The sequence below is a fragment of the Acomys minous genome (genome assembly GCF_964271855.1).
Source record: "Acomys minous genome assembly, chromosome: 10".
NCBI lineage: Eukaryota > Metazoa > Chordata > Mammalia > Rodentia > Muridae > Acomys > Acomys minous.
Genome location: NC_140491.1, coordinates 118,868,869 through 118,883,026, shown reverse-complemented (window position 1 = coordinate 118,883,026; position 14,158 = coordinate 118,868,869). Strand labels below are relative to the sequence as shown.

Here is a 14,158-nt window from a genome sequence, read left to right as displayed (position 1 = left end):
AGCTCCAAAGACAACGATGAAAACCAATTCTTGTTCAGCTGGGAAGGACAGGAGGTACCTGGAGACTTCCTTCCCAGCTGGACAGAAGGCCCTGCCCAGTCAGGAAAGGTAAACAGTACATGCAAAGTGGGAAAGGAGACATAAGGACATTGTTTCCAAAGTCAGTTCCCTTTATTAAACTGATTTCACAGACCAGAAATACAAAATAAAGGTAGAAATTGGACTCTATTAGGAGCTACGGGCCTGACTTCACACAACCGCAGCTGCAGCCGCTTGAGCAGGACAGAAAGCAGCGTTAGCCCGGCAGTCAGGAAAGTAGGAAAGTAGGACAAGGACTTGGATCCTTCAGTGCGCTGCGAGCAGATGGGAACACACTGCTGCCCAGTCTCTCTCCCATTACTAGGAGCCGTCCTTGCAAAGCATCGGTGGTCTACAAGGAGCGTCCTTGCAAAGAATCGGTGGTCCCCTCGAAGCCTCAGACAAGTAGAAGCCACCAGGAGCAGTTGCTTGGATGGCACAGAATCCAAGGCCTATGTGAGCGTCTGGTGCCAGCGTGAGTGGGGAGCCTGGAGCTGTGACAGGGCAGAGCAACCATCCTCTTCCTCTACTCGTCAGATCCTGAGGCAGAGTCCTCTGAGCTTGGGGGGGTACTGGCCAGTTCCTCCTCTTCAGAGTCCTGAAAACCAAAGTTCCCTTAGGGTAACGGTGTAGAGTTCCCGCTGCCTCCCCAGGCTCTCTGGTGAGGGCTCTACCGTCTACTTCCCCTCACAGCCCCTACACTCATGAAACCTCAGCGGCCTACTGTCCACTCTGACTCACTACTCTACAGACCAACCACACCCAGACACACGTGGCCCCCAACCCCACAGTCCCGCCTAACCTCGCTCCGCCGCCTCTTCTTTTTGCTCTTGTTCTCTCCTGAAGAGCTCTCGTCACTGGACACAAACTCTTTGCTTTTGAAGCTCTCGCTCAGCTGCCTTGATGAAGACTTGGATGATGAACCCCTAGAGGGAGTGGATTTTTTTTCCATCTTTGCTTTGACTTTCTTTTTCTTCTTAGACTTGTCCCTAGATTAGGAGCATGGAAAGAAGCCAGGCATTAGGCTCCCCACATTACCGGATAGACCACATCTCTCCTAGCTTTAGTGATGACTTTCCCCAGGACCAGCCACACACTATTCTCACCACGGCAAATGTAATGTCAGTTGTCAGCCCAAAGTGCAGGGAAGGAAACGGTAACACATGAGTGACACAGAAAAACCAGGCTCACAGCCTGAAGCAACTCCTATGCAAAAATTACCTGACATTTTTGTTTTATTTAAAAGCTCAGGTGGACTTTGTATTAGGCTTCACAAAAATACTTTCCTCTAGACCATCCATCCTATTACGTCAAATAAAACTGACCTAGGAAAATGGGCCACATTTATCCCCCGGCCTCAATACCCCACACCACACCCATGCTTGGCAACGGCATTCAGGAGCTGAAGAACTGCCACCAACTGCTGTCAGGAACATGTGTCACAATTCTCAATTCCGACCTGGAAAAAAAAAAACCTGCTAAAAAAGCAGTTAGTGGCCATTTTGTTCTCAAGGCTCACCTTTTGGAGGATTCGCCCCTTCCTCCTTCGTACTCCTTCATGGCCTTCTCATACTCCCTGCGCGCGTCCTCGGCCTTGCGCTCCCACTCCTCTTTCTTCTCTTTGGACATGCCCTTCCAGATCTCGCCTGCCTTCTTGGAAAGGTCGGTGATGCTGATGCCAGGGTGATCCGCCTTGATCTTCTCGCGGCTGGCATTCAGCCACAGCATGTATGCAGACATAGGCCGCTTAGGGGCATTTGGATCTTTCCCCTTCTTCACCTACATGAGGAAGAACCTAAATGGCACCAGCCATCCCATCCTACCCCAAAGTCTCCCCAAAGAAGTGCCTGGAGAGGGAAGAGGTGCAGGAAGAACTAAATAGTATTGAGCTACACAGGCACAGCCCTAAGGACAGGCGTGGCAGCTTTTCCTCCTCAAACAGATCCCCTGGGGCAGAGGCAGGATGTCTCCTAATTCAGAGCTGGAGACTCATATCTGGGCACAGTGCTGACAGTAAGGGACAGTCAAGGGATCGGTCCTAAATTGAGCATCTACATCACCAAGGCCAGGGAAACATGGCTAAAGAAGGGAGCCGAAGAATACAAGAGGCAGATAAAAGGGAGGAGTGGCATGTAACAATGCCATGGCTGCTGTACCTGTGAACACACGACAGCCATGGGTACTTGCCCAAGGCCTATACAAGACTGGGCCCTGATAGCTAACATAGATGGGATAGGCACCACGAGGGCTCACCCCTTCCGAAGGAGCTACAAGTTGCTAGGAGAATGCGAGTCATTTTCTTCAATGGTGTAGTCACCGCTAAGTTACTTCTGCTCCAGCAAATAAGCCTCTGACCCACGCTGTACAAGCAATCCTAACTAACCTCACCGGGCACAAACCAAAGTAATAGAGCAACTGGTTAAGGAGTTCAGGGGAGGGAACAAAGGAAAACGGGGATAAGAATACAACCACAGGACACTAAGGGTATACAATTTTCCAAAAATATTAACATTAGACCAACAAACATAAAAAAAAAAAAAGAAACCCAGATCGTCAAGAAACAAAGTATCTCAGGACAAAAAAGAAAAACTTCGAAAATGCCTACCAAAGCCATAATGAGCCTACAAAACCCAGCACAATCAACAGCATCCACTGGTGGTGCCAAGGAGAGAGGAAACACAAAATGGAGACAACACTTGGATTCTCCAATCCAGGGGAGTCTGTACCTCTGACGACTTCTTGCGGCTCTTACGGTCCTTGGCCATTTTGGCCCTTTTGAGCTGTTTCCGCTTCTTCTCTTCTCGGTCACTGTCACCCTCATTACTGGAGGAGCTGGCGGAGGCGTTACTGTCAAACCTGCCAGAGTGAGGGAGGGAGGGCAGACTCAGGAGGGAGGGCAGACTCAGGAGGGAGGGCAGGCTCAGGAGGGAGGGCAGCTACAGAGGCAGAAGAACAGAAATCTACACATCTGCCCAGAAAGGGCCAAGGGAGGAAGTCCCAAGGCCTCCACCACTGCCTGCCACCTAGCTTCCTGTCCTTTACTAAGATGGCTTCAACAGCCCTTCTCAGACCAGCCACCACAAAAGGTTATTGACGGAATCAATCAATGAAAAACAAATGTTTCAGTGGGCTCTTCTGCTCTAAGCCAGTTCTTCTCCACTTCCGCCCTCCAGGACACCCGACTGCTGCTAGCCCGCAGCACAATCCAATCTTTTCTGATAGAGACAGCCCTAAAAAGTGAGGAAACCCAGCCTCAACTGACACCAGTCCCTAAGCCTGACTGTTCTGCCCAACAGACACCTGCCCACTGCTGGACGTTCCCAAAGCACTTCATAAGCACCTGTGCATTAGCCTTTGTGAGCAAAACTAGTGGGCTTCTGAATGTTCACAACTTGGTTTTGATTTTGCTGCCCAATCTCTCTGGATCAACAGTCTCAGTTTTCACCAGGGATGGGACTCATTCCAACTGCAGGGTCAGAGGGTGGTTCTGGTCCACCAAAGGCCTGCCCATATTAACTATCTCCAGCACAGGAAGGGGCAGCTGGCCAGAGAGCACACTGCTCACTCTGCTGTTCAGGAAGAGGTGCTTCCAGGTGTTAAGCTACCCACATTAAGCCTGTCTAGAGTTTCCGAGGGCACGGACCCCACAGCTTCTGAGCACCCAGATCCATCAGTGCTCATGGTCAACCACATCCCTGCACCCTCCAGCTACATGAAGTAAAACACAAGCCAGCTCTGGAGCCAGGGTGAGCCACTTTCCAACTGTTAGTAGCACAAAGATACGGCTGTCACTGGCAAGTGAGGACTCCCGACGTGCGCAAGTACTAGGTCTCACTCCCGCTCTCTTTCCGTTTCTCTGGTTTTAAAGCATGCTATGCACTAATACATTCCTTGACACCTTCTCAAAACTTTCATGTGCCACTTCACTGGAGGCCACTTTTCCATCTTGGACCACTGGCTGACCCTGGGACATGAGAAATAACAAATTTACAGGCCATAATCTTATTCCTGTGAGGCCCAATCAAAACTCACTCCTCTGCCACATCTTCTTCCTCTTCACCAGGGTTGAAGGACTCATCTGAGGAAGAAACACACATGGCATCAACTTCCACTCCAGTGGAAGTCCTGCCCCTTCCCCAGACACCCAGCCCAGGCCCCAGGCCCCAGCCCAGAGGCTAGCCCACCAGTCTCCTCTCCTGACTCGTCACTGCTGTCATTGGCATTCTCCTCCCGGATCTTGCCCTCCTCCTTCATCCTCTCCAAATAGGCATCGTGCTGGTCTTCATCGGAGTCGGCATAATCATCATAGCTTGGGTTCATGCCCTAGCCAGGGGAGAGGTGAGTGTCAGCCATGATGGTCAAGCGTGAGCTCTGCAACACTCCAAAGCATTTCCCCACGCCTGTGAAACCAGAGCAGCAGCTCCCAGGAGACCGTGAGCGGGAATGTCCACACAGGCAACATGCAGGGCCTCTAGACTGAGTTAATCCAAGCGCCTCCCTTTCCTGGCCCCACACCGGCTCCTACGAGGCTGCATAGACTGATCTAAGGCCATGCAGAGAGAACCTGCTCAGGAAGGGGAAGGAGCCACACGCACCTCTTTTTTCTATAAGGGTAAGAAGAGAAGAAAGAGTGAGAAAGAAGCCACCAAGTGTCTGCTCCTTTCTCCTCTACAGAAAGAACAGCAGAGGCACGCCCTGCCCACAGATACCTCTTTCAATCCTCTGTTTTTGATGTTGAGCTTCTTTGCATTGACAAAATCGAACAGCTTTCCATACTCCTCCCTGTGAAGGGAGAGAACAGCATCCACAGAGGGTTAGGACCAACTCAGGTGGGCTAAGTGATGTTCTGATCCCAACAGGGCTGGGTGGGGCTGGAGCGCACAGCTACACTGTGCAGGACATCAATCAGGTACAGCCCTGGAGATCTGGGACAGAAAAGGCAGGCAGAGGTACAGCTAACCACCTAAGAGGCACAGAGCAGGGTGTCGTGGAAGGGGAGGTTTCGTCTTTTTACTGGTCTGCACTTTAGCCTTCACAGGATTGCTATGAGGGATAAACACACAGATGGCTGTAAAATGTTTAGCCTAAGGCTGAGTAGTCAATAAGCATTAGCTGCTATGTTCCTCAGCACAGAGTTCATTCTAGGAGAGGAAGAGATATTATTTCAGTTATGGGGCAGTGGGGAAGAATGGGCTAAAACCAACACATACAGTTTTCATAATAAATAAATAAATAACTTTTCTGGGCTGGAGAGATGGTTCAGAGGTTAAGAGCACTGACTGCTCTTCCAGACGTCCTGAGTTCAATTCCCAGCAACCACATGGTGGCTCACAACTATCAATAATGTGATCTGATGCCCTCTTCTCTTCTGGTGTGCAGGTGTACTTGCAGGCAGAGAACTGTATACATCAAAGTAAATAAATCTTTTTTTAAAAGAAATCTTTCTAAGGACAGAAGAAAGTGATGGATACATTCCCAGTCTGAGTACTGAAGGACCAGATCTCAGAGAAGTTGAAAGAAAAATTCAACTCAGCTAGAACAGTCCAATCACAGGCCCAGGGGCCCCGGCCCGGGAGGCAGGAGGAGGCCCTCACCGCTCTATGCTGCTGAAGGTGTACTGAGTGCCCTGCTTGGTCTCGATTTCGAAGTCGAAGGAACGCGTCGTTGTGGTGCCGCGGGCAAAGTTGACGAAAGAGATCTCATCGAAGCGGATGTGCACAGGGGGCTTGTGCACGTAGATGAAGCCCCGCTCCAGGGGGTACAGGAGTCCCGAGCTGGCCTTATAGGAGCAGGTGATACACTGGGCCCCTGAGTGCCTGGTGGAGGATACAGGGAGCATCAGCAGCACCGACCACAGCTGAGCCCAAGGACATCTAACGCCAGGCTCTCAGAAGTTACTCCCACTAAGGTGCCAGCCACCACAAGGGCATACAGGCTTCTCTATGTGCATACTGTCACAGGCAAGTTCCTTTACTGAGGCAACAGGACATTTCCCGCCCGATCCCGCCCCACCCCCATCCTCAGCAGGTCAGGACCTCAGCCATATTCTCACCCTTGGAAGTTGCCTGGGACGGTGATTTTACGGTTCACAAGTGCTTTCATGACCCGGCTGACCATCTCGTAGAGGGATCCTGACATGTTCTTGGTGAGCCGCCCCTCAAAGCGCTTCTCCACTTCTTCCCTACAAACAAAGCGAGGTGGAGTCCAATGGAGGCCTGCCTCCTGCACGGACAGCGGCAAAGAAGAAGTGCAGCGAGCCACTCACTCGCTCATGTTGAGGGTCAAGGAGATGTCCTCATCCTTGGAGAAGAGGAGGATCAGGAAGTGGTAACGGGTTTGGCCCTGCTTAATAGGTGGATCCAGGCTGATCTGAAAAGGACAAGTGAACAAGGCGATAAGCCCCAGGTGAGTAAATACAGAACTCTAGGCATCAATAACCTCTATCTACTAAAGACTCAGGCAAAATCCAGACACTCCTGGGGTTTTTGCTCACCACAAAGAACATCTGCCTCTGATCTTTGTGGGGCAGCAGGAAGAGACGGAGAACTGTGGTATAGGGGATCTTGTAGTCAAAGGTCTTGCCATGCAGGTGTAGAAAGGTAGGGTAGATCCGGATATCGTAACGACCACGAGGAGTCAAACACTGCAGCTCCCGGAAGATGCAGATGGCATCTCCAGTGGCCTGGATCACATCTGCCTTTGACAGAACGTTCTGGGCAAAGGCCTGCAAACACACACGAGTAATCAAACAGCAGCCCTCTGCTCCTGGGACAGCCAGCAAAAGCTCAGTCAGCAACATCCAGCCGCCCAAGAAGCAGAAGCCTCACCTCTACAGGGTCCACACCATCTTCCTGCGTGGGAGGGACATAAAAGCGCACCTCCATGAGAGACACTTCAGCGTCGTCATTTTGGTGAAATTCCAGGGTCACCTCATTCTTGCCCGTTGTACACTGGGACACATTGCTTAGGGGTATCTCAAAGACTGGCTGATCACCAATGTCAAAAGAAAGCAGCTGTCCTGTGAGGAAAGGGCTTATCAAAGTGCACACTCCTCAAGAGCCTGCAGAAGCATCCCCACCAGCCCTGAGGTCCAGGAACATTGGAAAACCTTCGTCCACACTGTACCAAGACCAGGCACCATGCCCGATAGACAATGCATGCATGCTAGCTAAATGCACGTGAAACACGCAGACTGGAATAAGACATTAGAGCAAAGAGTCGGACACGGTAGCAGCAGCGACCTTCTTCATCCTACCTTCTCCCTCAATCTTCCACACTTACCCCCAAACTTCACTGCCCCCCAGTTCCAGCCCTTCACACACAGATCCTTCTCCATCAGCTCGAGGCGATAGTGAGTTTTGAAGAAATCAGAGAGTTTCTCAAACTCCTGTAAATTGAAGGGAGAAAGAGTGCAATCCCAGTTTAAAAACAAAAACCCTGTGGAACTTAGCACAACTTAAAAGGTCCTGTCATTCTCTAGTTCAGAAAAAGCCCACCAATATATCCTCTCTCAGAAACCACAGCTGACTGGGTGTATCAACTCTGTAAGTGTTTTTTAAAAACTATATTGTTCCTGGAGGCTGTTTCTGAGAAACAGGTGCTCTCAGCCCCACAAGAGCCATCAAGGCTAGGCTGAAAGCTTGGTTCTAGCACCCAGAATGCTGTTAAGAGCCTCAGTTTCCACATCTCAGGGATCTCCTTCTTCCAAGCCTCTTTCCTTCTCACAACCTTTACTCTTAAAACTGTTTAAGTGCCAGAGACCTGATGGCTCAGCGGTTGAGAGTACTTGTTCTTGGCACAAGACCTGTTGAAAGAACCCAGAGGGTGGCCCACAACTGTCTATAACTCCAGTTTCCAGGGCCTTCTGAGCTGAGGGCACCAGGCATGCACATGGTGCCCAGGTACACATGCTAGCAAAGTGTCATACACATAAAATAAAGTATAATAAATAAAAATGTTTTTGTTACCTTTTATATCTGAGCTTCAGGCTAGGAGTAGTAAAGGGACTTACATTCCCAGATGTGTGTGCCTCCTTGCTGTTGTTAAACTTTGTGTAAGTGCTCTTTTGATGAAAGCAGGTATTAAAACCAAATGGAAAAGCAAAAGCCTAGAATACCAAGCTAACATTCTGAACGAGGTCAGAAGGAGCAAGTGGAAACCACTACCTAAATTAAGGTGGCAGAAAACCATCTCCAGTCCAGGCACAAAGAAATTAACAAGACGTGGGCTCTGAGTACAGAGCACCAATCTCCAACAGCCCTGCTCCAAGGAACCCCAATGTGCAAATGCCACGATTATCTAACTGTCTCTAGAAGATTAAACATAATCGAGACAGGGCAGTTACAAACGGGGAAGGTCACAGCAACAAGGCCTCTCACCGATTCTCGGAAGCCATCGTACTTGTAGGCATGTCCACTCTTTGTGAGCAGCTTAAGTCCGTGGCCCAATGCTACCCGGCGCCAGATGCCTTCTGTCAACTCCCCGGCCTGGATGTTGTCCACTTTGCCCGTCTTGCTGTTCTTAAAGATGATACCCTGACGGCTCAATCGCAGCCTCCCATCATTCTGCCCAAAATACAGACCCAAATTCAGAACAGGATACAGTGTTGTGGCCGGTCCTTTTTACCCCTCCACCCACTTGGTGTTGCAGGCTGGCCAGATTACCAAAGGTCAGGAAGTGAAACCAGGTTTTTAACTCAGGGATTTAGGATAGAACTACACATGCAATCTCTTTAAACTCAAGATCACATACTTAACTCTTGAGACTTAGTTGCTGTTTTTCACTTGGGGAAACACTAGATGCACTACTCCCAAAGCTTTCGTTAATGGACACGAACTCTTCCCTCTCTCCGCCTTTATTAAAAGCCCAAGCCATTCTCACCATGGACCCTTTCACCTCCTGGAAGATGTCGTTGAACTCCAGTGTCTCTGCCATGTTCACCCGTGGTGGCCTGAGCGCGGAGCCCTAGGCTGCACCAGAGAAAACGAACCCTTTTCTGGGAGCTGGGTCCCAGTTCCTGGTTAGGTGTACAAGATGCTCAGCAGGGTGGGAATCTGAATTCGGGAAAGAGGTCGATAAGCAAGAAAAGACGCCACTTTAAGGGTAGCTGTGCCTGAAACGTCTCAGGGTTAGGGGTCCTTACAGCCCGGCTCGGCGGCGCTCCTGAGGCCAAAGCCCAGGACCCTGGGTGCAGAACCAGGCCTGTGGCGGCACCTACACCCCAACCCGACACCCTCCCGGGACGTTCCACCGCCAAGCACGGCAACAATCGGCGGAACCCTGGGATCTCCTCACAGAGCACACCTCAACTCGGCTCGGAAGGTACTGTCCAAGATGCCAGCGATCCCACCACCCCCAAGGACCTCTGGATACACGCTTCTCCCCTTCCTCTTAAAATGGATTAGTCCACTGCCGGCGAATTTGAACGCGGAACGATCCACATCGGGCGTCCCGCGGGGGAGCCGGGGCCGTGCACACCCGGGGCCCGGGGATCGCGACCACCCACCTCTTCGAGCAGCAGCCTCGCGACCGCACAGCGCCGGCGGTGGGCGCAGGAGGACGCGGGGAGGGGGGTAGGGACGCGGGGGAGGGGATGCCGAGGAAGCTTTTCCCGCGTGCGCGGTCCCGCGTCCCGCCACCGGAAGTCGCGCACGGACCATAGAGAGGAAGACCCGCCTAGAAAGACACTGTCCGGGCGGACCAACGGGACGGTCGCCTAGAGCGTCGATACCCCCCCCCCCCTCCCCGCGTAGGCCACTGTAGTGAGGGTCTTGTCATGAAGCCCCACGCGGCTCGATTCTTCGCTAGAAAACGGGAGCGCTCTTTAGAAAGTTACGAGCCGCTCTTCAACGAATAGATTCTGAAGGGAGATTATGCAGTATTTATCAGGCTTTCAGGTTGTATGTGTGTTGGAATCATGCATGTCCCTCCCTCCTGTGAAATAGTCTGGGAAGGAGTCTGTTAAAGAAGCAAAATACAGAGCCGCTGCCAGAAATGACACCCGCCGCCCCCCGCCCCCCCCCCCCAAACTAGCTGCAAAGGGAATGCGGGTATCAGTGACTGTGCTTGCTTTCTAGCTGAACCCTGGCGTGTGGATCAGATGCTTTCTGAAATGAGTTCACCTTCCACCCCCAACACCATCCCATCCATATCTCTAATTTGTGTGGGAAGAGCCTAGCAGATGGCCGCATTAAGTTCAAGTGCCGGTGTCAGATTTACCTTTGAGCTAGAACTTACTTGAAACCACATCAGCTTGAGCTGGCAGAAGTCCGGATGGCCTCACATAGCACCAGAGTGCACCTCACAGAATCTGAAGCCGGGTCTCAAAGAGATGCTTGAGTCGATCTCTCCCTTTCTCATTTTGCAGATGAGAAAAATGAGACCCACAAAAAGATTTGCCCAGGGTGTCAGCGCATTGGCATCAAAGCTGGAACCTAGAACTCTGATTCTTTAACATCAGCCTCTTATAGTCATGAGGGTCCGGGGTTTAAAGTGGTGGCTAGCATATATCCTGTATAAAGAAAGGATATTTAAACTCGGTTTATCTGAAAATCACTGCACCGACTTGCTGGCTCAATCCTAGTATATGAGGTAATCAAAATGCATTCTTGTCACCCAGTACTTGTGGCTTTAACCATTGGGTTAAATACTGCTATTGCTGGCACTATTTAGCCAAGTCTAACCAGGCTTAAGATATGTAACTGGAACTGACTGTTAATGCAGCACAGTTCTGGGGTTTGAGGAGACAGCTGAAGGTGGTTAAAACAGCCTCAGCCTTTCAGGATCACAGACCCCCCCCCAAAAGATTTGAATAACCTCACAGTGAAAAAAGAGAGCATTCGGTTATCTCAGTACAGCCAGAAGAGTTTCAACCACTGCTGCCAACTGAAGCTAGAAATAAGTGACTTTCCACTTTGCAGTAGTAAAACCTGCAATCACAGCCCTCTGAGACTGAGGCAGAGGAATTGTGAATTTGAATCATAGCAACACAGCAAGTTTGAGACCAGCTAAGCAACTTAATGATATTCTGGAGGGCGGAAAGGAGGGGATGGTAGGAAATGTGTGACTCTTCCTCCCGGGAGACCTAGAATTGTCAAGAACCCTTTCTCCCCATTTGCGCTATTAGGTAGAAATTAGCAGACACTCAAAGTGGAGTTCTTGGCTCAGGCAGATGAGCAAGCTCAGGAATGGGCCGTTACAAGGGGCTTTGGAGACTATGAAGCAGCTGGCGAGCTGTGGGAGAGAGACGCAGCATAAGAGAACAGAATAGAAACAGTAGACAGAGTGCAGATAAAACACGAATCCCAGAGGGCCCTAGCCAGCTGCATCCCAGGCAATCTGGAGCCCAGGATTGGAGACCCCACCCCTGCTGTGACATCACAGGGGAGTGGAGGGGAGGCGAATAAAAAGGTGGTCCGCCGCCCTGGCCCTGGACTATTGGCAGCCAGATTGTCAAGAGGAGAAAGAGGCTAGGCACTGGGCTACAGTTGCCTGGCTTACAGGAACCGGCTCCCTTCCTCAAGCCCCACTAAGCGGGTCCGCTCCAGACCTTAATCTCTGTCTCCCAGTCCTAAGGTCCTCTCTCTCCTTGGGCTGCCACCCACAGCCCTTCTGAGTGGCCCTGAGCACTTCCTCAGTATGAACTGTATATCAGACTTCTTCACCTACGAGACCACCAAGTCGGTGGTTGTGAAGAGCTGGACCATTGGCATCATCAACCGAGCTGTTCAACTGCTGATCATCTCCTACTTTGTGGGGTGAGTTCGTGATCCCGCAGGTCCCAGGACAGAGGGGCTCCCTGACGTCCTCCTGTCCCCCCCCCCCCCCGCCCCTCTCTCTCCCAAGACTGCTCTGCAGCTTCCAGAGTTTCTCTGGGAAACACTTTGATTTGTGGGAGCCATGTCCTCGGGATTGGCTTCTGCCACTCCCATCCGGACCCTTTCTCAGGTGGACTATTTCACCCAGTAACTCCTCAGGGTTGGAGAACAATTCTAGATTCATACTCCAAGGATATGGGTTCATTCCCTGGGCAGGAAAGGGATTCCTCCCCTGGCCCCCCAAAAGGCAGACCTATCCCCCCACTTTTTCCCATTCCTCTCAGGAAGATAAGCAACATAGGAAGGAGGCACCAAAACCAGGGAGATGGGCTGATGTCGTGAAGAAAATGTGGACGAAAAACCAGCCAGGGAGGAAAGGAGAGTGCTGGGTTTAATTTAGAGTTTAGGAATTTCCTGCCACGGGCTAGTTGGTGAGGGGTTTAAAATGCAAGAGATTCTTCTGGCTCTTGGAGAGTGAGACAAAGGAGGGAAATGCTCCTCGAGGTACGGAAAGGTGCAGATAGCTACTTAAGGACAGAGAAAAGTTGCTTTTCTGACTTAGTGTGGGGCTCTTCCCCAAGAATGCAGAAATGGTACCCATTGTTTAAAAAAGCATAAATTCTAACCTCCACCTGATTCTGTGTCATAAGACTCATGCAAGGGGTTGCTCAAGGCCAGCAAGTTCTAAACACCACCGCCCTCCCACCCCCCACTTCCACTCCCACCTTGTGCCTATGTAAAGGGACTTGAGCAAACAATGGCTGGGAGGAAAGCACAGGTCTGGCCTTCTTGCGGTTATGCCTACACACTGGTTGGCACCAGGAAATGCAGACAAAAACCTCAAGGGTTTTCTTTCCTGGCTTGTGGGTCTGTGGTCGCTTGCTGTTCCTTGAGACAGTGAGTCTGTTTATGAAAGGCAGCAAGCCACTGACCAGGTCATGAGTTAATTCAGGCAAATCAAAGAATGCATTCTGTGCGCGTGCGGCTGGAGCCGAAAGGTAGGAGTAGTGTGGAGGGCTCGGGCGAGTGTGGATGGATGGGCGGATGTGGGTCTCTGAAAGTGATTTTTGCCTCATGGGTCTGACGAGATCCTGCCGGCTTTTGGTACAGCCTTGTGCGGCAGACATCAGAAGGAATTCAAGCTACGGCGTAGGATTAAACAGCCTTGACACTACTATGTTGAAGTTTTGAGAAAGGTGTTTAGAAATGTTCCGAGTCCCTTCAAATTTGGTGGGCAAGTTTGCTTAATTTTTGTTTTTTGAGACAGAGTCTTATCCAAGGCTTGCCTTGAACTTACTACATAGATGAAGATGACCTTGAATTTTTTACTCATCCTAATGCTGGAATTGCCAGTGTGGGCCACCGCATCCAGTTTTATGGCAGGTTGAACCCAGGGCTTTGTGCATCTTAGGTGAGCACTCTGGTAGCTGAGTTGGTTCTTAAGAGTGTTTGCATATGTTGATAACCACAGGATGGTATATTGGTCCAAATAAATGCAAAAGCTTTTTCAGCACATTCCTAACCTGGCCTGGCTCTCCTGGCTCCAGGCAGGACATTGATGGAAGGCAGAGACAGACGTCTCCTGGACTAGCCCCCTCCCTTAGCCCTGCACTGCCCTTGGCTGCCCCTCACCAGAGTCAGATTGAATCCTCCAGTGCTGGGGGCTTGAGTCCAGCCTGCTCAAGGGAACATGAGAGAGGCTCTTTGGCGTCTTCATATGCAACCCCATCCATCTCTCAGCCTGACAGCTCCCTGTGGAACTGTGCCTCGCAGTTACATCAGCACACTCCACAGCCCAGCCCCCTGGCCCAAGCCCATCTCTGTTTATAGGAGCCCAAACGCCACGTGACTTCATGAATCCATTGTGATTAATTTAGCATAAGTGCATCAAGCATCCCTTCATGCCTGGCATTATTAGGCTCTGAGGGTAGAGCAGTGGACAGAAGCAGACGGGGTCTTTTCACGCCAGGGAATGTGGCGTGAGGTGGATATTAATCCAGTGATGCTCCCAAACAAATGCAAAGTTTTAGCAGTGTCTAAAACAGGCATGCACAACATCAAAAGCGCTGCCACTGTAGAGGCCCTTGGCTTCATTGGGAAACTGAGGGGAGCCTTCTGGAAATGCCGTGTCTAACCCAGGTTCTGAAGGATGTGTAGAAGCAATCAAATGAACAAAAGAAAGGAAGAGGTCCCAAGGTGAAGAACCCATCTCTGTGGAGGGAAGGAGACGGGTCTGTGGGAGGAAGAAAGGAAGCCCGTGGAGG

The 14,158-nt window shown here is 50.9% G+C and overlaps 2 protein-coding genes across 4 annotated transcripts in view; one reads left to right on the top strand and one right to left on the bottom strand.

Moving 5' to 3' along the window:
• Window positions 1-149: 149 nt before the first annotated feature.
• Window positions 150-9,735, bottom strand: SSRP1 (structure specific recognition protein 1). Of its 2 annotated transcripts, none has more exons than XM_084797413.1 (16): window positions 9,584-9,735; window positions 8,959-9,131; window positions 8,457-8,642; window positions 7,360-7,465; window positions 6,906-7,096; window positions 6,572-6,802; window positions 6,344-6,447; window positions 6,131-6,259; window positions 5,673-5,894; window positions 4,788-4,860; window positions 4,263-4,401; window positions 4,111-4,156; window positions 2,805-2,934; window positions 1,598-1,857; window positions 881-1,067; window positions 150-676 (listed from the first exon to the last, which is right to left on the bottom strand). In XM_084797413.1, the coding sequence occupies exons 2-16, from the start codon at window positions 9,010-9,012 to the stop codon at window positions 605-607; spliced, it is 2,130 nt and encodes a 709-aa protein (XP_084653539.1). In that variant the 5' UTR covers window positions 9,013-9,131; window positions 9,584-9,735; the 3' UTR covers window positions 150-604. The 2 variants fall into 2 exon arrangements, with proteins under 2 accessions (XP_084653539.1, XP_084653540.1); XM_084797414.1 differs by lacking the exon at window positions 9,584-9,735 and adding an exon at window positions 9,382-9,504.
• A 1,119-nt stretch (window positions 9,736-10,854) lies between these two features.
• Window positions 10,855-14,158, top strand: part of P2RX3 (purinergic receptor P2X 3) — a 35,663-nt gene continuing 32,359 nt past the window's right edge. For both annotated transcript variants that reach the window (XM_084800296.1, XM_084800295.1), the window contains exon 1: window positions 10,855-11,834. In XM_084800296.1, coding sequence (XP_084656422.1) covers window positions 11,716-11,834 — 119 coding nt within the window. In that variant the 5' untranslated portion in view covers window positions 10,855-11,715. The remainder of the gene's footprint in view (window positions 11,835-14,158) is intronic.